Source organism: Sander lucioperca, chromosome 12, assembly GCF_008315115.2.
Source record: "Sander lucioperca isolate FBNREF2018 chromosome 12, SLUC_FBN_1.2, whole genome shotgun sequence".
Classification (NCBI taxonomy): domain Eukaryota; kingdom Metazoa; phylum Chordata; class Actinopteri; order Perciformes; family Percidae; genus Sander; species Sander lucioperca.
The window spans coordinates 8,475,027-8,502,382 of NC_050184.1; the positions used below are offsets into that span (position 1 = coordinate 8,475,027).

The following is a 27,356-nucleotide window of genomic DNA, read 5'->3' on the forward strand; positions in this document are numbered from 1 at the left end:
AAGGATATTCCTTTAATCTTAATTTAATATAATTTCCCAAGAGCACTTCAATGGTTTAAAATGGTTATGTTTTATTCAAGCTATTCTGTCCTTCAGCCACCCACAGAAAATTAATCTTTTTCAAAATTTTACAAGAGTAAAAAAAGAAGTTGCAAGAAGAGTGTTAAAAAACCCAGAAATATTGCATTGCATCTAACTCAAACCAAAATGACTGAAGGTTTAAATCACCTGAAAACTTTGAGTGAACGCAATTTACAACAAATAATGTAAGCTAAAATCGAACTAAGGACCATCATGTAAGGCTACATAGAACACAAACTGGACATGAAATAAGCTGGTATATTGATATAGTCAGCCTAGGAAAATGTAGGATCTGCTCTTGCATCTACTTCACATTGTTGCATCATGAACCTGAAGGTCAGCAGAGTGAAGCAGGCTGATGATCTCCAACTGGAAGAATTTAAGGAACTACAGCCAATCAAACTCTCCGACAGCAAGATTTTCAGCTGAATACAAAGTCGGACTGTTAAAAATATAGCTCGTTTTTGTTTTTGTAAGACAGAAAAGTTAGAAAACAAAAATAAAGTTGCATTTTAGTTCAAATCTTTTTAAAGATGTTAATGTTTACAACCACATATTAAGAGTACACTTCATGTTCAGTGCTGCAGAGCATTTGCTACCCTTTCTTTTGATTTTATCCTGAGCCCCATCTAATCCATCTAATGCTTTTGACTCATCAAAAAATCAGTGCTCTTCTCCTTTTGTCACTGCAGGGAGGTGAAAAAAAACAGTCAACTAATAGGACTGGGCATGGCTGATGTGTTTCTTTATTCTATTTGATGTGTCTGTACTGTATTATTACTGCTGTTGCCATAGCAACAAGGATAGGTGTTATCCCTGCAGCCTGAGACTAGAGATGGCCCGATACCATTTTTTTCTTCCCGATACCGATTCTGATACCTGAACTTGCGTATCGGCCGATACCGAATCCCGATCCTATACCAGTGTGTCATATATTTTATTATGTTTTAACAACTGTATACTACTATCCCTGTATGGATGTGATATGATTTCTATCTTTGTTGTCCGGTCTGGCACAGGTTAAACTCAATCAGGCGGTTTCCCAGACAGTGTTTAAATTAGGCCAAGACTAGGCCTTAATCTAGAATAGTTAATCACTGCTCAATAAATGGCTTTCTGAAACACAGACTAATTAGAGATTAAGAATACCTGGACTATGAAGTTTTGTACTAAAGTAAACAAGATTAATTTAAAACCACCTGTGCCAGTCTGAATTAGCTGGACTGAGGTTGCCTATAAAACATGGAATAGACCATGAAACACCTAAAACATAAGGAACTGGAGAAGGAAATTCAAGGAAAGCAATGGCAGCAGAAAAGAGACTGCGATCAAAAAACTTTAGTGAGCATGAGAAAAGTCTTTTAAAGACAATAGTATCAAGACACCCGGTCATTGAAGACAAACAGCACACATCTGCTGTGGAATCAAAGAAAAGGAATGCATGGAAATCCATCTGTAATGAATTTAATGCAAATGAACAAACATCCACAAGAACAATACAACAGCTTCAGGTAAGGATTTTCAATTTGTATTACCTTGATAGCTGTATTTTATTACTGTTCTGTGATATCAATGGATTGACACTACAGTATTATATTCGGTGCAGGTTTTGTGGAAGAATATAAAAATCAACCTAAAAAAAACTGCTGCAGAAGCCCGAAGAGAGAGGTTTAAGACTGGTGGAGGACCTGCAAATAAAGATACTGATCAGTTGGATGACTTACTGACAGGAATAATGGAGAACCAGCAACCTTTGGAGAACATACCAGATGATGACCATCTAGACAGTTCAGATGAGGGATCACACACACATACTACAATGGGTATATTTTGGCATTTCGTACTCTCCTAAAACAAAAGAGTCACAATCCACGAAATGTTTATTAAATCATTTTTGATGTTTTGGGTGTTTCTTTAATATACCAGATAAATACTTTAAAAATACATTTACACAGTCATTCGCTCATTACATGTGAAAATGTATCAGATCCCAGCAGAAATGTGACAAGGCAATGTCAAAAGTGACACAATGCAAAAGCATCTCTGTAGGCAAGTCCTTCTGTGTGGTCTGTTGTAAATGGTGGTATATCTAGATTGTCATCCTCCTGTATCGGGGGATCTGGGCATCCATGCTGTTTCAGGTAGTTGTGAAGAATGGCTGTTGCAATGATAACGGTGCAGCATCTTGGTTGGAATCTAAGTGTTTTCCGAAGGCACTTAAAGCGACTCTTCCAAACCCCAAACATGCGCTCTACTAGTCCCCTAGTGCGCATATGAGCCTGGTTGTAGCGCCTTTGCTCAGTAGTTGTTGGGTGCAAGTATGGTGTAAACAGAAAATTCTTCTGAGCATACCTACTGTCACCAAGCAATATTCCCTTGTGATCTCCTCTTTCAAACTGAGAACACAGAGATGAGTTAAGGAAGATCCGGGAATCATGAGTTGCACCTTTCCAACGTGCAACAATGTTTGAAAACTGTAACTGGGGAGTGCACACACCTTGGACATTTATAGAAAACCAGTTCTTGCGGTTCCTGTATTCCTCAGCATCTGGAGAAGAGGGACGTTTTATGGGAATATGGCTTCCATCTATGCAGCCTATTACTCCTGGGAAGTTCCCATATTCATAGAATTGTACCTTGTAGTTTGCCTGGGTCGCAGCATCAGGGAAGTTTATGTAATGTCTTCTCAATTCACAAATAGCCATGCATACTCTGTGAATGACTTTACATACTGTAGGTTCACTGACACCACATAAGTCCCCAGTTTCTCTGTGAAAGGTGCCACATGCCAAAAATCGTAAAGTTATGAGCACCTGCAGACAAACTGCTACAGGCCGTCCTCTTTGGGTAACAGATGAAAGCCTTGGTTCCAAAAGTGAAATGAGATCCACAACATTTACTTTATGCATTCGAAAACAATCTCGAAAACTAATGTCATCAAAGCATTGCAATGGGTCACTTCTGTCAGCAAGAACTTGCCAAGCTGATGGTATTCGTTGTTCTTCATTGACATACTCCAAGTAATCATGTCTCTTCTTTAACAAACAACTTGTAATCTGAAGTTAAACCTGCCTCCTGGGTGGTTTAATTTAAGCCTCAATTTAGTCCTGAAGTATCTCTGATCTTCCTTCAGGAAATCAGCTTAGTTTATCCAGGACTAGGCCAAGTCTAGGACTATTTTACAACATGACCAAGAAAGCAGATTTCTGTTAGTCTGCGTTAAAAGGCCTTTTCAGTCTAGGACTAGCCTTAATCTCTGTCTGGGAAACCGCCCCTTTGTGAAACATTAACAAACTCAAACAATGAATGCCACAGAACTTTCTTTTATTCTCCAGTTTGACGGTCAGTTATAAAGGAAAAAGAACATGAATAAACTACTTTAACGTAGAGTTTCTTAAGGGCTTTATTACGTGGTATCGGATCGGTGCATGAACTCCAGTACTTCCCGATACCGATACCAGCGTTTTAGGCAGTATTGGAGCCGATACCGATACTGGTATCAGTATCGGAACATCTCTACCTGAGACAGATCTCGGGTCTATGACTGAAACATTCAAAGTCTTCGATAATAAAAGATGTATGGAAAATGAAAAAAAAAGGCTTTTATCAAAGTATATTCTGCAAACTATTTGTAATCGAATTAGACTTTAAAATGTGGCAATGTTCAGCGATTACTCGTGCAGGCAATTGATAGTTTGAAGATGTCGTAAAAAAAAAAAAAAAAAAGACGCCAACACTGACTGTTCAAATGATTAAAGCAAACTATGTTTACATTTTCCTGACAAGAGACCTCTTGACTTAACCAGGCCTTAACCATATGACAGCAAATCAGAAAATGCTCATAAGTTGATTTTGTAACACTTTGTCGTTTAAGTAGGACTTGAAGTTTGAGTATGATTTTAAGAGATGTGGAAGTGTTTATAAGACATGGGCCAATATAATTAATTAGTCTGTGTGGAGCCTACTGGAGGAAATGTGGAGAACTATCTGCAAACTACTTTCTTGTTCTTGGTCGTTCATTGCTGCGTTTGTAAGATCATTTTTGCTAAATGTAAATCTAATTTTCAATAATTACTCTAAATCCTCAGTCATGTTTTAACACATACTTCAATGAAGTGTGAGGTGGAAATCCCTAAATATTAGCAAATGTAACACCTACTGTTACTAAATTTGTGTTGCTGCCCTTGGCTACTGATCTTAAAACATGTTCAACAGACTTCCTTTGACACCTTTTCAAAATTAAAGTGTGAGAATACTTCTGGCCATTCGCTTGAACAGGAAAAAAAAGTTTGGCTCTCTTTTGCCCAACCTCCTTTTGCCAAATAGAATGCAATTATGAAAAAAAAGTATGTCTGTAAACAGTCTTTACTGTCAGTAAAACTATTAACAGGAAATACTTTCAAACAAAGTCAATTATTGTGTGTGATGTCATCCCAGTGTAAAGGCTATGGGTCAGGCTGGCAGGGCCAGAGAAGGAGATATTGTTGCAAACATGCAGTGGGCCGTACAACACAGAGGCAAACAAGGAAGAGAGAAATATAATACATTTTTGTAATTAATATGCACCTAGTGACCAACTTTTATTGGAATAAAAAGGCCCTATCTTGGAGTCTATGGGCTAGATTTATCAAGCCATTTGCGCCTGTTTCCAGGCGTTAATTGTTCACAAAGACTGACTTAAAGGAGAATTCCGGCCAATTTTTACGTTAATCTTGATGGCTATAAATATGCGTGTACTTTCGTTTGAAAAAAACCCGACCCGAATCGGTGCAGGCAACACGGAGTAGCTGCAGCTACGTGTACAAGCTTCCACTGAGCTTAAACGGCAGTTGTCAGGGCAAGTTTTAGAATGCCTTTGTGCCTCTTAACAGACACAAAATGGAATTAAAATGTCTGTCCAACATGAACAGGGCCCTTAAGTGACAACAAGATGCGTTTTCAGCTCAGACACCTACCCTGTTTCGATTCTGCTGGTAGCTAGATCTAGATATAGGTAGGTAGATATTTTATGTTAGTTGAAAGAAAAAAGTAGAAAACTGCACTTTAAAATGGAACTGTCATAATTTTTAGTGGTGCCTTTTGTATTCAATTCAATGTTCAATTTGTGTAATAAAAAAAATATTTCCTTTCATTTGTTTAAAAATCAACAAGCAACTTGTTGTACTAAAGCAGAATACAGAAAGCAGCAGAAATGCAGAACTGAGTACACTTTAGTATCTGTTTATTTATCGCAAGTAATATTGTTATTACTATATTCAGCAACCATATCCCATATTGCATATTTTCCTCATATCGTGCAGCCCTAGTTTTTATCACCTTCAACAGCGATAACTGTTTTTTCCACAATGCCACTACCAGTCTAAATATGTGGCAGAAACATGCCCCCTTAAGGTTTGTATATTTTTTTGAATTATAAAGTTACTATATCTGTCATTGCCCAATTCCTAGACATGACTCTCTCATGCTTTGGGACACTAAGAGATTTGAGAAATAACATCAAGGTGATAATGAATATCCCACTGAGTGAAGAATTGTAAAAAGGTGATTAAGTGCAATGATTGAATAGGAAATCAGGATGAGGTACAGCAAAGTAATTGTTCCATTCATTTCCATGCAGCACATATGCTGAAAGTATTTCTTCTCTCGCTGTTTGTTGAGTGTTTTTACATGTTACCGCCAGCAGCGGGTCCAGTCTCATTCAGGTAAACTATCTCTGGCACAGATGTATTAGGCTCAGTGAAGCATGCTCTGCTCAATGACAAACAAAAGATGATGCCTTGATGAGACTGGGTGATTTTTTTTAAAGACCTTCATTATTAATAATTGATGTATGCAGAGGGTAGATCTTGGACTTGTGCAGCATTGAAGGTCAACCAACCTGAAAAGTTGGCAGAGTCCCACCTCTGAAGAACTGTTTGATACAGCTAATCTGCTGTGAGGAGAGTCCATGCCAGGGTCTCGTGTTGTACGCTCTAAGCTGGGGTTGTAATGCCTTTGAGCTATAGATTTGCTATTTTAGCTACAGCCTGCGATTTCTACCACAATAGGTGAAAAGTTAAAACATTTCTCAGCTTGTGAAAACAAAAAGAAATCTACTCTACTCATCTTGTTAGTTGTCCTACATTTTTTCTATTCAGAGAGACCTTCCTGGAAATTGTTTGCATTAGCGAGTGGCCAAAGAAGGGAAGAAGGCATCACAGCTGAAATAACAGCACAAATCACATGCTCTCTCTCCAGTCTGTCCTTCTTTCCTACTAATTTGGAATACCTACAGTATTTTCCTAATCGGTTTATGTTGTACTGTACCTGTACTAGGACTGCAATATGAGGAAACTATGCAATAGGCTATAACGTTGTTGAATACGGCAATAACGATATAACTTGTGTTAAACGGATGTTGAATATTTGATTTCGGCTGACATAGAAACTCTCTGGGTGTCTTTTGCGGTGTGTGGCAGCCTTGCGCGATGTGTTTGGTGCGCCAGTTGATATTTTGACAACGATAAAAAATATATAAATAATTAAATAAATAACACAATGTATTATGCAGCCCTAAATTCTACTATAATTTATTTTGGTCTGAAAGGGTTTTATGTTGAAATGTTAACTTTATGTTAGTACCCTACCTGTATTTACTCTTTCTGTTTGTTTGTTTTGGTTTATACTTGTTACCTTTATGTATATATTTTGTTAGTTTGATCACTAGGAAAGTGTTTATTTAAAATGTGTCTGAATAACATATAATGGATGGGCCGTGTAAGCGGCCAGACACGAAAATAAACAACTCATTCAGTCAATCATTTCTTCATTCATTCACCAGCACAAACATGTGCATGCATGATCAATTAAATTATAAATCAATGAACAAGAACATCATTGTAATTTACTCAATATCGACACTGGTTCCTTTATTTATTTCTCTCACCTTTAGCATTCCATTTCCTCTCCCTGAAACCTTCTTTCATCCAACATTCACCTTTTGAAGTTTTATGCCTTTCTTCTCATTCTTTGTACCACTGAGCATTTAGCTGTAATGGATAATGGAGAAGAGCACTGACTGAACACTCCTGTGGTACCTCAATGGCCAGCACCTCACTGACACTATTCTCATTGCCAAATAATCCACATTATTGTTCAATGCTTTAGTAATTTTCGCAAAGTCTGTGTTTAGAGGGGTTGGAAAATGAAACGCTTTTCTGTGTAGGCGCAGAACAAGAAAAGACAAGTGACTCACAAACTGTGACATGAGTGCAGCCATTTTCTAATGTTTGAACATAGCGTCTCAGCTCCACTCAGGCTGGAGTTAGACACTAAGGTTAACTATTCATACTTCTTTGCAAATGAAAACCAATCCATTCAACATATTTAGATGTCAATTCAGTGCGACACTGATGCTTTAGCTCTCACACAGCCTGGGATCTTGGGGCTATGTTTAGTCAAGCATTTCATCTCAAAACATGGAAAAAGACCTTGATGTCATAATCATATACGCAAAAGATCTTCCCTGTAAACAGTAAATGAAGTGACAAATGAGTTGTTAGATGGAATATGATAGGAAAACACATCAGTAAATAACAAAAACAAATACAACACATTAATTAAAGGAGCAGTGTGTAGGATTTACTGGGATCTAGCAGTGAGGTTGCAGATTGCAACCAACTAAATCACCCCTCCCTTTCCAAGCGTGTAAGAAAACTACGGTGGCCTTTAGGTAATGTTAAAATTAGAGGTCGACCGATATGGTTTTTCTCTGGCCGATGCCGATCTTTAGAAATCAGGGTCAGCCGATGGCCGATTAATGCTGCCGATTTATTTTGGCCGATATTTGGCCGATATGTGCTTGTTTTTAAACCTCTATTTGAAAGTATTATAATAATAACTAATATACACAGAATTTCTCAACAAAAACATTTATTGAACACTTCACCAATCTACACTGTATAGGCTACTTCAATTAAAAAGGTATAATGTAAAAACATATGCCTACTGTATATTGTATAAATAATGTATGAAAAATATATTAAATAAACGAAACAGGTAAGAAGAAAATAAACTTTGTCAAATAAACATTTCAATGAAAAAATAAAGTTTAGTGCACTTATCAGCATTTATTAAATTTCTGAGAATACAAATCTGCAAGCTTCACAGAAAGTGACATGTTATTATTAATCTCAACACTATTTCCTCCTAACTCCTGTTGAATCACACAAGACTAGGGCTCTCTAAAGTCAATTCTTGTTTACCTTGTTGGAAGTGTTTTATCTGTGTTTTGGGGATCCTACTGTTACATGTCCTGTTGGACTCATTAGGATCTTATCTGAGAACATTTCTGTCATTCAAACAACTCAGTTGTAATTTAAAACTCATCCAGCCAATTTAATAAAATTAAGGGTTTTATTCGTGCTCGAGTCCATAGATGCAGTTAATGGATACAGGCACGGAGAACTGAAGGCTCTGTTAGCAACGATTAGATCCGTTAGCGGTTAGCTAGCTCCAGTTAGCTCCGTTATAGGAGTGGATGAGACTGCCACGGACAGGGGTAACAACCAGATTCTGATAAATGACATTCGGGGAGCTTCCACAGCGGTGTGGCCGCGGTGTTTTGTACGGTTTTATTAGTACAGTTAATCACAAGGCAAGAACACCAGCAACATGCAACTACTAACGGTAGCGTCTGAACCTGAAGTGACTGTGCGTGACACACGGCAAGAATTCACGAGGGGAGGGGCTGGAGGCAGCTGGTCTGGGCGCGCTGTAAAAAATGTCGCCTATTCATGTTTTTAACACTAGGCTGCCCGCAGATGCGCCTGCTTATTAATCGGCTTGATATTGGCCGATGCCGATTATGTAAAAAAATGCCAAAAATCGACCTCTAGTTAAAATGTGAAAAAATCCTCTCTAGAGTGTGTGTGTGTGTGTGTGTGTGTGTGTGTTTAGTTTGTCCGTTCTGTGCCACTGTAGAAACATGGCAGTGCAACATGGCGGGCTCTGTGGAGGACCCGCTCAAGGGGGTAAGCATAGACTGTATATAAGAATGGACCAACAGATCCCGTTGCTCTGTGTCACTGCCCGATGTGAGTCGAGTGCAGATGTGAGTCGCGCATGCGTCACTTTGCGACAAGTAGCCTACAAGATGCTAACAGCTTTTTGAACTAACGCACAGTCTATGAGCTAACGTTAGCAATCAAACAATCATAGATAGCTAAAACATTTTTGAAATGACTGCTGCTGCTGGCTACAAGTTAGCAATCAAACACAATAAAGGCTGTCACTTAATGGCGTTTTGAGCTAACGTTAGCAATCAAACCGTCATAGATAGCTACAACGTTTTTGAAATGATTACCATCTTCTGTTATTGTATGTAAAGAGAAACGTTTATTATTTTATAGATTTCACAAATTTCAGTATGACACGTTATGCCGTAAACAGTTTAAATCTGAGCATGCGCGACTCACATCGGGCAGTGACAAAGGCCTTTAGAAGCACTTTTCCGGTGAGCGCTGAGCGTTACTGCGCAGCCTCCAACTGAGAGAAACGACATAAATGTGACGTGAGCAACGTGTCTGAAAGTTGTAAGTCTTCTGGTAGCTGTGCCAAGAGAAATCTCAATCATTCCGAATCTTGCAGAGAAGGAGAGCGTAGGTATATGTAAGGAGATAACGTGGACACAGGCTAATTATTGATCACTAAAATGAGGGGGTAAGCTTCGCCTCAGAGCTCGAATCTCCTATGGCGCCATTTTGATGCTACAAAGCGATCACCCGACGTTAGCATTCCATTGACTGCCATTCATTTTGACGTCACTTTGACCGCGAATAACTTTACATCTGAAGCGTTTAAAGACTTTATTTGTCCATTGTTTATTTCTAAAGAAACACAACAATGTATTAAAGGCTCCATTACCTTGTACCTCACGTTATGGCTCCGTAGCAGACGTTTTTGTAAAAATAGGCTAACGATTGTGTCATAACCACGCGACTTACTGTCGCATAGTAGAGGAATTACCGTATAGTACAGGAGAAGTGCGCAGGCAGTTTCGTCTCACATTAGCTGTTTAAGTGCAATTACTAATGTTAACTAGCATTTTAGTTAGCAATAATTAGCCTGTGCCTATGTTATCTCCTTACACACATATACACATATATATATATATATATATATATATATACACACCTACACTAGTGGTGTAGTGGTCCCTGGAGAAGTGGGTATACTCTCAGTGTTAACCTTTTTTTTTTTTTTTTTTTTTTTTTTAAAGTAGTCCAGAAAAAAAGCCCTGTTGTAGAAACAGCGACATGTAAGACTATGATTTAGTTTACCCAAAAATCTGTCATTTCTACTTGCTCACTATTATAAAATGATCATGACTTGATTAGGAGCAGTTTGTAGTTACTACTGGTCACACAAGCAGCCTGGATGAATGTATTTATCATGAGGCAAACATGGTGTTATCTCTTCTCCTCTAAATGTGCAGTCATATTGCCACTGGCAATTTGCCAGTAGTTTAAAATAATGATTCATTTGGAAACCACCTTAAAACTTACCTCAGAATTATGTCTTCCATCAACTGGGGTGGCACACCGCCGCTTGTGTTATTTCTTCAGCTGTTGTTTGGTCTGCTACCGTTATCGTAGTCAAGTGGCACCGGCACCTGAGGGTTTTTTTTGTTTTTTTTCACTGGCACCTGAGGTATTAGCGATATTTTCCTCGGCATGACCCGCCCTACTCTGCCTCTGATTGGCTCATCAGTCCTCATGCCTAAAGTTAACCAATCTAATCAGTGAAAGCAGCGAGTACCAGCCAATTAGAGGCAGAGGAGGGTGGGTCATGGCTTCACTATCCTTGAGGAAAAAATGGGCAAAAGCACAGATATTACTGAATGGTGCGCATCAGGGGGGATTTAGAAGTGGGTATACGCAATGCTGACTGAAAAATAAGTAGGTATACGCCGTATACCAGCGTATACCCTGGACTACACCACTGACCTACACTCTCCGTCTCTGCTAGATTGGGAATGATTGAGATTTCTCTTGGCACAGCTACCAGAACACTTACAACTTTCAGACACGTTGCTCACGTCACATTTACGTCGTCTCTCTCAGTTGGAGGCTGCGCAGTAACGCTCAGCGCTCACCGGAAAAGTGCTTCTAACGGCCTTCACTGGTCTCCGTCCAGAGCAACGGGATCTGTTGGTCCACTCTTATATACTGTCTATGGACCCGCTCCCTATGAAGATATGAAGGGCTCATTCTAAGCTAACGAAAACACGATTCTTAGTTTCAGGTGATCATACACTAATTTAAACATAATTGTTAATATTATATTCGAATACTGCCAATATATCCCCCCTGAAACCTACACAATGCTTAAACTAAATGCTAATTTTTTAATCATAGTTTTTGCATACATTCATAGCAGATGCAATTAATTTCTAAATTGTTTTTAAATGTGTCAATTCATTATTCAATCAATTAACCCCTTCTCTAAGTATTACTGTTAGTACTTAGCCTAAACTCTGCTTTATTTTTATCCGCAGTTTAAATTCAGGTCTTCTGTGTTTTCTTCTCTCTGATGATAATTGTTTACATTGTAAACCTGCTCTGCAGTTATATTTCTACTGCTGGACCCAATGAGAATGAAAATCTGTACAATTAGTTAAGTGGACTGTTGAAGCTTGACACACTGGGTCCTTCAAAAATGTATAAACAAATCATCTGAACATCCTCTACATGACACATGTACAGACAGACCTCGGTCTGTTTAATGTTCTCGGTCTTAACTTCCCATCTCGCTGTATTTAATGTTCATTATGTCTGTGTCTGCTGGTGTGTGGTCCTCTAGCTTCACAGACGTGTATGGCATGTGCATAAATGTCCGCCTTTCGGTAATTTTTCCCAGAATGTCTTTCATCAGTCTACCTGGTCTCCTTGCATCCAGCTGGCTTTTACTACATATCAATGGAGTAATAGTAGCTAATTATCATGGTTATGTGCTTCTTGCCTGAGTTTGGCTTCTCAGGCTGATCCTACCATCTTAGCCAGAATTGGTAAAGCCCAACCAAACCATATACCCTCCACTTTGACATCTATAGTCTTAAATATCTAAATGGTAGAGGTTATGATGGCAGTACCCTCCCTGTGAGGAAATCATGCAAAGGGCTAAGTTCAGGACCCAATAATTAATGTTATAATATACTCATGATAACATTAGGACATCCGCTGTCAGTGGACAATTGTCTTTCAGTGATTTCTCCATGTGTTATTGTTAAATGTTGGTGCCAAATGATTCATTTAGAAATGGGTCTTTCTGCTCTTTAATTGTGAGGGACTGGCTTTAGAAAATAATTAAAAGAAAAACATACCATAAAATGAAAAAATAGATCCAAAGGTGCAGCCTACAATGCCAGTAGCTATTTTAGGGTGTTTATTTTTATTTGATCCTTGATCATTCTTTTCCTAAGCACACCTTTTTAGTTTTCTGTCTGACCACCTTTCCTTGCCAAGTGGGAAGGCTACTGGTGACATAACACCTAAGTCACTGTGGAAGTCAGGGGAAATCATGTCACCACCACCTAAACTCAGAGGACAGACGGAGGCAGCAACTGGAGCGACTAGAAACAGCTGAAAGAAGTGGACATGGATCTCAACCAATCTGTACTGTTCAGTTTTCTGGTCCTGAAAACCAGGAAGATGTGTTTAAAATGGTTTAATGTTCAAACATGCCCTCTCTCACATCCTTCTCAGCCACTCACTCTTTACTCAGGCCTCCTTGAAAAAACGCTTTTGGGTTGAGTAAATTACCATGCTTGAATAAAATCAGTTGTATTTTAAAATACATGTACTGTAAATGACTAACAGCTGATCTGGCACACTTGTGCTGAGCTGTGAAGTATATAAACTTTTCTTTCCACTTCATATTTCAACAATGGGGAGAGATGTAGCTGGTGTTAACATCATATCCTGGGATAATCATAACATCTGAAAGTTAGCACTGGATGTCTGGATTACATTGTCTCCAGCACATGAACAGATAAAACAGATGCTGAGTCGAGAAACAATGAAACCCATAAATGTTATACACGGTTCTATGCCACTTTGAAAGCCACTTTTGACATATTTAGATTCCATCAAATGACGAATGAACAAACTAGTAACAATATTTTCATTATAAAATGAAGTTTTCTGGCCATCTTACTGTCTAAATGCTGTGTGCCCTTTGAAATTTTCTCTCAATAACTTTACTCTTTAATAATCATTATTTAAAAGCATTTCAATCTGACTGATGGGTACATATAACAAAGTAGGTCCACTAGGCCAGCTAGACGACCTGATAAGATAATTCAGCAGTAAAATATTCATTATTATTATTATGAATCAGTTAAGAAACATGTACAACATGTCAAATTCTAACATTCCCCTTGTTCTGATCTAGTTTGTCTGTGGGTGTGTATCTGTAGGAGAGTTCCTTCTTGGATTTATGTACTTTATCTTTGCTCCTAACTGTCCTGCCAACACTTTAGATTGTCCAAACTGTGCTGCCAATAAAACCTTTAACCCAGCGTTTAACTTTCAGAATGGAAAAGCAGTATAAATGATATCACCATTGTGAGGGGAGACTTTGTTCCCATCAAGATGGAAAGGCTAAGTGGATAATGGTGTTGTCAAAATCCTTAAATGGACTTTATAATAAGAGGCTTAGAATTTAGCCACATGGAAATCTCGACTTCATAGACTGAGAGTTGTTGAGGTAAATAGAGTATACATGATTTCTCAATTTAACAGTGAGGAAACAGCTCAGAGACAAAGCTTGGTAATGGAAAATAGATAAATCATAACAATGGTGTGTTTTTCCAGATGTAGCAGCAGCCCTACAAAACACAACTGGTCTTGATTAGCAACACTGTGACAGTTGTTAACATTGGCTAGCCCAATTTAAAACAGCACTGTCTGAGCCTTAATTTATAGACTGCTGAGTGTTTCCACTTTTTCATGTATTTTTTTTTTTTTTTTTCCCCATTAATGGGCGAGAGGCAAAAGTTAAAGAAAAGCAGCATCACTTGCTGCAGTACATGTTTTGAAAAGGTAGCCTACAGATCCGTCAACCTGTGGATATTTTTATGTTTCAGTGACTTAAAGCTCTGAGTGTATTCTCCATGTCATCCTCACCTTTGTGGATCTTGCGATGGAAGTTGATGGCTTCCACAGAGGCAGTGACAATGTTGGTGTTGCAGTGTCGAAAAGCAACAATGCCGGCAACCTCATCCATCAGCTTCATGGTCACACCTGTTCCAGACACACATACAGTTTGACTTTTGAAAGATATACAGTGGATTCATACCGGAATATTAATAGACATTTTAGTAACACTTTCTATGCATGTCTTGTAATGGAAAATCACATATGTGGTTATTAACATTTGTGATTATTGACTTATTTTTAGCTGTGTGAACTCTTTACCCCTGTTTTGATATATGGACCCTGATAGCCTAACTTTATGTTCTTCTGTTTATCTAAAGTGCAGAGACTGGCTTTTCTCTACCTCCCTTTTCTGTCCCAGACTTGGAGGTCAGATGTCATCGATCAGGGCTGATAGTCAGAAGGGCTAGTAATTCATCCCCTACCTCTTACTGTCAGCTTGTCAGGGCTGTTAATTTCATCCCCTCCCCAATGCTGTCAGATTGTTAGAGGGTTACTAAGCAAGTGAGTCTCCAAGACTCTTTGTTCATTCTTTCAGACGCTTATGATGAACTGAACCTTCTTTGTGCATTGAATAAATACTTAAAAGACTTTGTTCACCGAATCGTTATTTCGGGGTCCTTGATGTGAAAAGAGTTTGAGAACCACTGCTCTACAACACCGCAGACAACAAGAGATTCATCTTGGAGGTTGAAAAACATAATACAACATCTCCAGAAAAAAGAATGCATGGAGTTTAATTGCAGGAGTGCTTGAAGTGGAAGGGTAGATACTAGCTTAATAAACACGATTGTTCTGTAAAGTACTCGTAGAGACAATAAAATCTGCGAGTCGGGCAGCAATACACTCCGCTTTTGAGTTGCTCCCGGTGTGGTATGGCGCGTGGCGGAGACCGGAACAAAATCTGAACGCAGCCAGTCAATAATTTAAGTTCACCTTTTTTAAATAAGCATAAACAGCCTGTTGGTCCACTGTTAACAAAATATAGTAAATATGGATAACTGGACAGCAATAGTTATTTATTTATCCAAAGAGACTGTCCTCACCAGAACATCAACAGCATTGGTCTTTAAAATTACACTTTCCTTAAAAGCGACCTCTTGCAGTTGTGAAAATGATAACAATCCTCTCTAGGTAGCAAAGACTGAAGTAGCGTGGCATTGCTATACCTGCACAGAAAGTCTAAGGAGGTGGTTGGTGTGTTGTGCATACAACGTGTGTGACTTTGAAACAAGAGCCAGACGCTGGTTTCTTTTAAAGGAATAGTTTGACATTTTGGCAAATACATTTAAATGACACATTGTGGTTTCACAGGGGTTTAGTACTGGACCCAGGCTACGCCCAGTAACGTCCTGATAGATTTGTGTCAATGTGGGGTTGCCAGACATCCAAGAGAGTTTCCAGGAAGTTACTGTTCCTGGCCAAGATATAATCCACCACATTAAAATGATATCCATTTTTTTCAATTTTCTTATCTCACTTTTATATCGCATAAAAGAAAATAACCGTATTTCCCAAAATGTCGAACTATTCCTTTAATCATGAGGGTGATCTTTTCCTTTTTTTCCTTTTTAGTTGCCTAAACATAACCAGTCCTTCACCATATTGTAGGTAGCAGGTCACAAAACACTCATAAGGTTTTTGGAACAATCTATGGATCATTTTGTCAAGTGCTCACCTTTCAGAATGTAAAAGCAGTATACTTTAAAATAAGAGACTTGTCCATATAGAAATCTTGATCAACCCCAGACTGAGAGTCTGTGTGGCAAATACAGTATAAATGATTTATCACTTTAACAGTGAGAAAACAGCTCAGAGACAAAGCTATGTAATGGAAAATAGTTAAATCGTAACAATTATGTGTTTTTCCAGATGTAGCGGCAGCCCTACGAAACACAACTGGTCTTGATTAGCAGCAGTGTGACAGTTGGGTAACATTGGCTAGCCCAATGTAACACAATCCTGTCTGAGGTTGAAGTATAGACTCCTCATGTAATTTGGTTTTTAGAGAGTGCAGTTCATTAATGGGCAAGAGGCAAAAGTTAAAGAAAAGCAGCATCATAAAAAACTTCCTGCAGCCTATTACCAACACTGCAGTACATGTTTTGGAGAGGTACATTAAAATATCTACAGGCTGGAGGATATGTAACTGTCAGTGTCACAGAGATGATTAGATGATTGTGTTTGTTGTGTGTGACCAATATGTTTAGCCTTAAGTTGACAAAAAGTACTTGGAACACAATGAGCGTTGAACTAGATTATGCCCCAGCAGAGGTCTGAGAAGGGGGATCTAGGCGCACTGAACCAGTGCCTCAACACATCGCCTTCATCTGAAGAAAACTTACTGATTGTTGACATCACACAATGCTGCAAGTTATCAAAAGCTTTATTTATGACCGTGTGCTCTAGATCTGACGGTTGTTTGATAATTTACACTCTGCCATGAAAAAACACTTACCAGCCACCTTTCAAACTGACAGGAGGTGAGTATACTAAAATGATACATTTTGGGTGAAGTATCACTTTTAAGATGTGATATCACATCAAATAATCCATCCTAAAAATGTTTACTGAGCACTTGTGCCAATTCCCACACTAAAAGCTTGCAAATGATTTGAAGAGCAAGAAAGCACTTTAAGCAGGAACTCCAATCTACAGATTACAGCTTGAAAGCCATTGTTTCCCTCACAAAGTGGACACAGAGGTATTCACAGAAATCTACATCTGCATTTCTCTGTGTGCCACACATACGGTCATGTCAGCTGGTGTCATTTGTGAAGGAAACAGTTGTTTGTGGATTTCTCACAGAAAGTGGGACATTTGTATGGAGTGGGTGGTTGTAGAGGAGGAGGGAGGCATATGTTTCTAATGTCGGAGAAAGTGTATGTGCATGAGTAATGTGCGTGCGTTTGTGAATGTATGCTCATTTTAAGATATTCAGACCACTACACTTCACTACACACTCCCGTTGCCCCAATCGTCCTCTCTGAGTTGCGTTTTGTATCTCACAGGCCTCAGAAAATCAATAAGTCTGCTTGCTGATGGCTGGTTTGGCTCCAAAAAGCTTCAACCATCTGCACTGTATGACAGCCAAACGTGTGGGAGTACAAACAGAATGTGCTGCTTGCTCCTAAATGCAGCATTCACTGTAAAAGTGGGCCTGCTGAGTTGATTAAGAATTGAACATGCCTTTACTTTGACATCCTCTCATCCCAAATCGCCAGAGCATCACTTCCATTTTATTTTTGGTGCAAATACTGATATGTACAGTACAAAGGTTTACTTTTTCTGCCCAAGCAAACCTTTATCAGAGGAAAAAGGAAAATGCACTTACATTTTCAACACTATTTCAGAAAAAAACAGAAGAGAAATCAAAATCGAGTTTTGATGTGTGATTACCGTAATTCCTCAAATAAAAACCGGTAGTCAATTAAAAGCCGGGCCTCTGATAGTGGCCGGGGGCGTGGGCCGGGAAAAAAATTTGTGTGGATAATCTCCTAAGTGCCTTTCATATAATATTAAGTAAAAATAAAATTCAAGTTCATCATAATGTACATTTCTACGAATTTAATTTAACAGATTCAACAATATAGTCATGCTTTTTTCCACACTTTGTTTTTCTGAATTATGGTACTCATGTAAAGTATTATTGTCCTACCGGTATTTTAGTCAATGCGGCCGTATGTGTAACTCAGCCAAGTGTAGTTTGTAGTAACGTACAGGTGCCAATATGGCAGTAGCTATATTGGATGTAACACCGGTCTCATTTAGTGCTAGCAGAGAATGACGGGCTCCGGTGCTAGTGACGGACTTTTCAACAACAAAACGAAAAGAGTTTTAAAGTATGCAGAGGAAAACTCGGGTGAAAAAGCTGCGAGACATTTCGACATTGACCCCAGGAGAATCCGATACTGGAAGAAACAGAAGGATGAGCTGACAAGAGTAGCCGACAAGAGCAGAACACAGCTAGCTGGAGGTGGGAGGAAAAAGGTTAGCCTGGAGCTAGAAACAAATAGCTACCGTCTGTAACGTTCATCAGATACTGGTGTGCTGCAAACCAGCAACTACTGTATGCTATTATTGTAATCTACTAGCAATACCGTAGTACCCGGTATATTTACAGGGTTCAAACTGACACAATGGTGGTGTTAGATTCATTCTGACCCAAATTGCTTTGTCACCCTTCTGGCTGTTGTTGTATATGGTGATATTTTTGCAAATGTTTCTTAAAAAATGAATGATCTCTGTCCACTGGAACTCTATGGCTTTTCATTTAAAACAGTTTATTTAAAACAATTAAACTTATCAAACAGATGGAATTAGAAATAAAGGCCTGCCTCTAACAAAAGCCTGCTTCACATAAAAGCCTTGTACCTTCTGCAGTTCAGGTAAATAAAGGCCCCGGTTTTTATTTGAGGAATTACAGTATGTGGTTAAACTCGGGCCAGGCATTGTGAAAGTAACAGATATTTTGCTCCATCACATGAAAGGGTCTATCATCTTTAACTCAAACCCTGTTGATTGGGGATCTATAAGGGAAAGTAACACCGCGATGACGGCTGATGTATTGTAATGATTAATTTATCTGTGAATGCTGGTGTTGTGTTTCGTTGATCGGGGAAGTATAACCATTAAAAACGCTCTCTGATAAAGGCTGATGCTGTGGCCACAGTTCAGAAAGGTGACAACAACATGTCAGGCTTAAATTGTGTGTGGGCAAGGTAATATATCACTTCCTTCCTTAAGGCAGTTGCGAAACATTTTCGCAACCCACAAAACCCATCTTGATTTTTTTTTTAATCCATCTCCGCTATGTTGTGAAAATTGATGGGATCTCACCTAAGATTTAAAATGTCCCCTTGGGTACAAGGCGAAGCAGGCTGCTGCTATTCAAAGCCTTGAGTGGTCGTGTCTGAGCATGTAACACTTAATGGAGATGGATCATGACCTGACAAGATGATGAAATTGAATGTGATTGTAGAATAACGCTAAACTGAACAATAAAAAAATAATTTAAAAAAAATTAAAGGCACCCACTGCTGTTGATTTAAAACTCATATATGACATATTTTGACTTTAAGAACATGACAAGCTAACGAGTGCTATAACAAAGTTAGTTAGTATTAAAGCGGCGATAATAGAAGAAGAAGAAGAAGAAGAAGAAGAAGACATTACTTTATTTATCCCTTTATTATTTTTTTATAATCAATATTTTTATATTAACAAAGGATCACATGTATTGTGAAAGGTTCGATCTAAGTGACGAACCCCTTTTTTTTGGACCCTTTACTGTTTTGGTTCACTCTCATCACTCTCATCAACATTGTTTTTAGTCACAGCAGGCAGCTGTTTTCAGAGGAAAAAATTATAAAAACCCACTACCTGCTCAGCGCCACGGCAGACAGACAAAGTAAGCAGCTAGCTGATGAACATAGTGGAACATTTAGCATCCAAAGAGCCAGATACTTCCCTTAGGAGTTGGTGGATACCAAAACAGAGCTAAAAGAAAGTGAATATTGGATTTACATTCACCTGGTGGACAGACACACAACTCCAAATGAATGATAATGTTTCTCTGTATCTGTATCTAATGATTAATTTTTTTTAATCGCGATCAATTGCTGAATTTCTATAGTTAATCGCAATTAATTGCATATTTTATCACGATTAAAATTCTATTATTTTGCATTTCAGAACAGTTTTTAAGCACATATTAACAATCGAAAGCAATTTTTACCAGTGTATATTGATTGGGAATCAAATGAATGCAAAGAAAGTTACTTTATGAACTTGATTTTAAGATTTGTAATTATTTATTTACTGTAAACAAAAGAAAGGGCTGTCAGCGATTAACGCGTTAACGCTGACAGCCCTAGTAAATGCGCAACTGTTTGGTTATGGTTTAAAGGTAAAATATCAATGCTGTGTGGTTTAAAGAGGAAAATACATATACATAAAATACATTTTGAGACCATTAATCTAGTCTTGAATATGTACTTACATTTTTATGGTGTAGTGGTAACTCCAAAAGTAAATGTTTACTGAGGCATGAATTCCAACTTACTGCTGGTCTAGCACTGATGGTCTTGCACACCATTATAATAAAGTTGGCTTCCCTATTGCTACTGTTAAATTTAACCGTCTCCTTCTCATGGGACTGACATGGTCCAGTACCTTCCCTCAACTCTGGAACATCTCCCATAAATAATCTATTTTACTACTGCTCCTATTAAGTCCATACCAGTCTAGTCTTATTTTCTATAAAGTAATAACATAGGAACAATTACAAATAAAATCTAAAAGTAACATTCAGAATATAATAACTGAGCCAGATAAGCTGCCATAAACAATACAGTATATCGCTGTTGGCTTTTTTACACAAATATCACTGTTTGTCTTTATCTCATAGCAGTGCTAAAATAGCAGCTATGGTAGCAGCAGACAGGCATCAGCTGATAAGCTCTGATAATATTAATCCTTGAAACAAAGTGACCCTGCATTTTTTAGATTTCATCTCAACTGATATTCCATTTGCTAATATTGAAAGGTAAAAATTAGATTATATTTTTTTGTTTCTCTGTAACAGAATGATGGCTCTTATCAGAATGAAATTATCTTTAGGAGGTCATTCGGGGTAAATAAAGGATTCATAAGGGATGAAGAGAAAGCCCCACTCAGCATGCTATGTTATGAAGTGAATGCTAATGTGCTAAATGGCTAGACTAGAAAAGTCACGAATATCATTTTGTGACATGAAACAAACTGCAACTTTGTAAGAAAAGAATAAATAGAATGTACTGAGGACTTGGTTATTTGTGGAAAGGACTTTAAGACTGAGAGTGGGCTCCCGTGGTCTTGTTCCCTGGCTCCCTGGTGTTAGCAGCTCTCCAGATGCTTTGTGAAAACAAGGCTCGTGGGTATGGGGGGATAATTACCCCAGTGTGCTCATGTTTTTCACTTTACCACACTCCCTTAGAGACTTCCCACGGCCTAAAAGTAGCTAAGAGTAGTTAAAAGCTGCGAGTTTGGTTGGTTGAAAACACTGTTGTATAGCTAGAGTTAATTTCATTAAGCTGTTTATGTGGTGCATTGTTGTCTGAATTCTAGATTAGTGTACAGATCTTCATGCATCTCGGCTTTGGTTTAAGTCCCAAATCATGGCATTATTTTCTTTTCAAAACTTCCTCTCATTGTTGTTGTCGTTAGTTCAGTCTGCCTCTGACCTTGCCTTGCATCCTTATATACTGCCCCCACGTTGCATGTGCCATATTGCATCATGTAGGACACATCATTTATTTCTACCAAAGCTCCAAAGAAAGCATTGATTTGTGTACATTTCACAAAAGAATTATGAGATTGTATTGGGTATTTAATTTATCTGGTGCACTAAAAAACTGTGACTAAAATGGTAAACCAAATCAAGTGATGCAACTGATGCAAAAAGCCATCTCCTTGTACAGTCAATGTAAAAGGTTAAAGTGAGGCTCAACGTGAGACTGCAAATGAGGACAAGTGAGGCCAAGACAGCCCTGGGCCTGACGTTACACATTCACAGGGTGACATGGCACACAATGACTCTCCCTTTGCCGTAGGGTGGGAACACGAAAGGCAGAGTCGGGGGGTGGGGGGATGGTGTGTGTGAAGAGGAAAGACAGCTCACTCCAAATGGGGAAAAAAGGGCAATTAGTAACCAAGTCCCTAGTGCAGCCCAGTTTGCCATGGGCCAGAATACCTCTGTGATCAGATTCCTTCTGACGATTTCCCCAAATCTTCGTGCACAAAGCTGGCCATCGGCAACAGGCATGAGAACAATGAAGGGGGTCTTCCAGGCAGCCCTTGTCGCCCATCAACTCTGTTGCCTAACTTCAAGCCCTTTTAATTAGGACCAGCTCAGCTCACTATGCAGGGCACCCACTGGTGAAAGTGTGAGACCGAGAGATATTGACAGCGAAGCATGTGTGACCTCTGCCTCTCTCACATATTCTCTCACCACTTCCTAAACTTACTCCTTCCATCTTTGTATGTCTACTTCTTCCCACTCTTATTTGTTCTTGCCCTCTGCCTTTACCCAGCACTGACAATTCCCTATCTCTTTCTCTCCTTCTCATCCCCTCCCCAACAAGTGCTTTAATCATGGACAGTATCAATCGGCTCAAACTGCCTCCTAATGAGCTGTTACTATAGAAACAGCTCCTGTTAACATTACTGCCACGCAGGAACCCGCCCACATCTTCTTAGGGACTGTTCGTTATTTATTTAAGGTGCCACCGGAGGAGTTTTGGGATCTTCAGACAAAAAAGACTTGACCCTCCCTTCACCAGCAATACATTTTCTATGACCCTCCAAAACGATTGGAAAAAGAGGCATGACCCTCCCCAACAACTTATTGATGCCTTCTGTACTGGTTTGTGCTTCCTGCATGGAACGCAATAGACAGACGGCGGCGGAATGCCCCGACACTTAAATTCAACTAAAATGTAACAGTGAACAATCAGTGTTCGACCTACAGTCTGTTGAGATGCCTATCCAAACGCAGAAATGAAGCACAATCACACCATAAAACGTTAAGACACATTAAGAAAAAAGATCCGTATTTTGCCGTAATGCCGTAAAAAAAAAGTAATCCACAGCGATCAGTAGATCCACTTCGCCGTTTAAACAAAGTGGAATAAACGTATAAAAGTCCTAATCTACACAAAACCCGCAATCAATTAGTAAGCTGACATCAAATGTATATGGCATTTAGGAAACCTTTATTGCAACATTGGCACAGCAAGATGTCCAGACTAGTGCAACAGTAATTTTCGTTTTTTGCGTCCTGCTGCTCCCATCGTCAGCCAGGTAATATTTTTTTTACTAAAGCAGTATATGAAATCAGATGTATTACCTACCACCGTTTAGTTGTTTTGTGTTATTTAAAATATTTATAAAATATCTGGTCATGCCAGACGTAATTATTCCACTAATTTTTTAAACAATGCAATTACCCGTTTCAGCCACCAGGGGGGCAGTTCCCCTGCCCCCCAGCAAACTCAAGGGTCAGACCCATCTGGTAGCGAAGGGGGGCCGAGACTGAGAGCTACATGGAAAAATATGTACCAAACAAGCCACTTTGAAATGTTGCTGTTTTCATGAATCCAAAAGTTGGGTGACCCCCCCCCCCCCCTCCCCCAGACTAAAAACTGTTGGGTGACCCTCCCCTCAACAAAGAATAAAAAGACATGACCCTCCCCTATTTTCCTCCGGTGGTCCATTCCATAAATACCGAACGGTCCCTTAGAAAGTCCCATAAGCTGCATATTTTTGTGTATATTTTATCATTTTACCTGTGGTGAGCTTTACTGAACACCTTCACAAATTAAAGTGTGACTTAAGTACTGAAAACTGCAAGCGAGCGCTGTCATGGTTACTGTTAAACTGTAAGCTCCATGCACACCACGGGTCTGGGAAAATTACTGCGATGCAATTCCCGTAATGGAAATTCTGTCAGATACAGGGCTTTCAGATAAAATGCACCTCTGGCTGTGATGGTAAAGGTCATCGACTCCTGCAGATTGCTTTTCTAAATGTAGAACTTGGTCTTCACAACAGTAATACAGATGGTTCATTTCTGTCCTGTCTATAACAGCGAATGTTCATTTCACCACTGAATCATCTGCTCCATTTTGTGTTTGGATAATATCAGCTTGTTCACTGGGTAATACTGGTACCAGGCAAGGTACTACTGGGGATTGGGTTACAAGTCGTAAAGGTAAATCGTAATTTGTCTCTCTGAAAGTGTCCTCGTACTGTCCAGCTGTCAAAATTCCGATGAGAGAAGCTCTGAGTCGAAAAAAATTACAATCATCTGAATTGGCTTCATTTACGACCGTAGACTCACAGCAACATCATCTATGGACTTTCTTTTTGTCCGTGGCTTCACATCAACATTTGGTTGATGTTTATTTCTAACTTTAAATGTATGTACATGTAGATAGATGGTTATACATATACACACATATATACATATATATATATATATATATATATATATATATATATATATATATATATATATATATATATATACATATATATATATATACATATATATATATATATATATATATATATATATATATATATATATACATATATACACACACACACACACACACACACACACACATATATATATATATATATATATATATATATCAAGTTTCCTACAGCTTTAATGATTGTGGTGGCAATGTGGTCAATAGTTTGTTTTTCAAGCAAGCAGACTTTTCTCCCGAGTCTCGAAAAAGCTCCACCAGTGCAACTGATTCTGTATTTTATTTCTGAATCAATGTTGGTTTTGGAGGAGAGAAGGCTAGATGTAGAGGTAGTGGAAGCTGACTCAACTTTGTCTCACACACACACACACACACACACACACACACACACACACACACACACAATGTGAAACAAAGTGTGCACACAAATAGAGATAAAATGCAAACATAAATTGGTGACATTCAAACACACTACACAACTGTGGCCGGGGTGCTCAGTGGGTAGAGCAGGCGCACATATACTGAAAGGTTTATGCCTCGACACAGAGGTCCAGGGTTTGAATTGTTTCATGCATGTCTTCCCCCTCTCTCTCCCAGCTGCCGTGTCAAAAACAAATAAAAGGCCAAAAAAGAATCTTTAAAAAAAAAAAAAAAAACACACTACACAACCACTAGTGAATGATTATTTGTGCACAGATGAAAAAGAACTATTTGCTTTAATCAGACTACAGTGGTGGTCCACCTGTGGCAATCAACTGCTGTTTCCATGGAAACAGGTGGTACGCTTCCTTAGAACGTGAAGGAAGAAGGAGAGCGAGCGGGGCGAAAGAAAGAGAGAGCATGAAATAATGAGGAGAGGTGGGCAGACAATAAAGAAAATAAGCAACAAAAAAAGAAAAAAAAAAGATGGAGAAAGATAACAAATGTTGAGTTAATGGGCATCATGGTGGATTCGAGTTGAAGTTTCTGATCCTCTGATCTTTTCCATCATTTAGACAATTTCCAGGCTTTTTGTTCGGCAAGTTGGTTACTTTCATTAGGTGTCGACCATTTGAGGAGCAACTGTACAGTCGCCTTGACCCCTCAACATCTGGCATCGCAAAACATTTGGGGTAGTTATTAGAAATGTTTTTAACACAGTTAGAAGGCTATTCTCCTTTGCTACTGCCAAGCACCTTCCACAAGGTGCATTTTTTATTCAATGATAAATGTTGACTTTACAAATGTAATTCATTTTCCTCAAACATTAAAACAAATCACCACAATGTATATCTTCTACCTTACTCCGGGTGGTATCGAGTTGTGCATTTAGTTTGGGTTGTGTGTGACCAGCAGTTCGTGAGATAACTGAAGGCAAGGCAGTTTTATTTCTATAGCACATTTCAGCAACAAGGCAATTCCAAGTGCTTACATAAAACATTAAAGAGCAGTTAAAAATATAAAAACAGATAAAATACGAGAATAAAAGTTACAGTGCAGTATAAGAAATGAACACTTATTTAAAGAAAGGCGGCATAAAAAAGAAAGGTCTTCAGCCTAAGAATTGTAACTATCTCAACTTCTGCTGCCACCGCAGCACATGGGGATGAGAGCAATTGATTGTGCTGCTCAAACCATTGAAAAATGACATTTAAAAATATCAAATTGTGATTCCAGACATGTTCAGTAAGTCTGGATCAGAGACCTCACTGTAAATATTTTTCACAGGGACTATTTTTTTTTTAGTAGAAAGTTGTTCCAATGAAGACTGTTCATCTTCCCCAAAATCTTGGCAAACTATCTGCACGGTGTCATACCACCAGAGGTAAGTGAAAAAAATTGGTTTTCTGTGATTAACAGGGTGTAAAATAAATGAGGAATGTGATGCCCACAATGCAGAATGGGATCTCATATGACTGTCAAGTCATTCCTGACCAAATAGATGGTATTACTTTGACACAATTGTATTAGCCTGCATTAGCTTCAGTGACATACTGTAATTGTCAAATCTCTGGCTGGATGGATGACACATTTTGGCTCTGCTATTACAATCTGCTCTCAGGATTCGACACTGGAATATTTAATACGACTTAAACAGATGGTGTTTTTTTTAAGATTATTTTTTATTATTATTTTTTCATTTTAGGCCTTTATTTGTATAGGACAGCTTAGACTTGAAAGGGGGGAGAGAGAGGGAATGACATGCAGCAAAGGGCCGCAGGTCGGAGTCGAACCCGCAGCCGCCACGTTGAGGAGTAAACCTTTATATATGGGCGCCTGCTCTACCAGGTGAGCTACCCAGGCGCCCAAACAGATGGTATTTTATGAAGAAAAATACAGTAGTTATGAATTGTTTGCAAGTTGCATATGCATCCACAGTGCCTGTTTACAATATGAACACACATGCATGTCTGTTCCTGAAAGTTCATGTGCTTTATGTCTCCTTAGGCTCAAACTATTATCCACACCACAAAAGGGGTGAATAGCCTGGCGTTGCCATGTAGAAGTCAGTTTGCTTTTCTCCAATAAGAGTATAGAGAGTAGCAGGAGAGTAAGACACAGTAAGAGAGAAAGTGAGCTTGAGCATCCTGACCTGACTCGGTTATGTAAACAAAATAAGTGTAGTGGAAGCAGCAGCAGCGAACAACAGGGAATGGCATATACAGAGAGAGGGCGGTGTGTGTGTGTGTGTGTGTGTATTCTAAATGACCTGCATACTTGTTCCACATTTGTTTTTTAATTGGACAGATTTCTCAGCAAGCTCGCCAAATTAAAAAGGCAACCATGACACGAGCGACACTTATCTGTCCCGCCCTGCTCCCTCCTCCTCCCATCCTGCTGTCCTGTCCTGTTCTCGTTGCCTCTCTTTCTCAGTCAACGTCTCTTGTCTGTTTTGTTCTATCTGGTGTCTCTCTGATGGCCTCTTTACATAGCTGACCTCAATAGAAATGGCAGTATGAGGCAGGAATATCCTGCCAGAAACAATATACCTCGACTGATAAAAAGCATCTGTTCTGTGCTGATAAAATGCTGGATTTGTTACAGATGCAGCCAGAATGGTTTC

At 38.9% G+C, this 27,356-nt stretch overlaps 1 protein-coding gene across 4 annotated transcripts in view; it reads right to left on the reverse strand.

The window, feature by feature from the left end:
* Positions 1-27,356, reverse strand: part of acot7 (acyl-CoA thioesterase 7) — a 76,964-nt gene that overhangs the window by 17,991 nt on the left and 31,617 nt on the right. For all 4 annotated transcript variants that reach the window (XM_031286307.2, XM_031286308.2, XM_031286305.2 and 1 more), the window contains one exon: positions 14,247-14,363. In XM_031286307.2, coding sequence (XP_031142167.1) covers positions 14,247-14,363 — 117 coding nt within the window. The remainder of the gene's footprint in view (positions 1-14,246; positions 14,364-27,356) is intronic.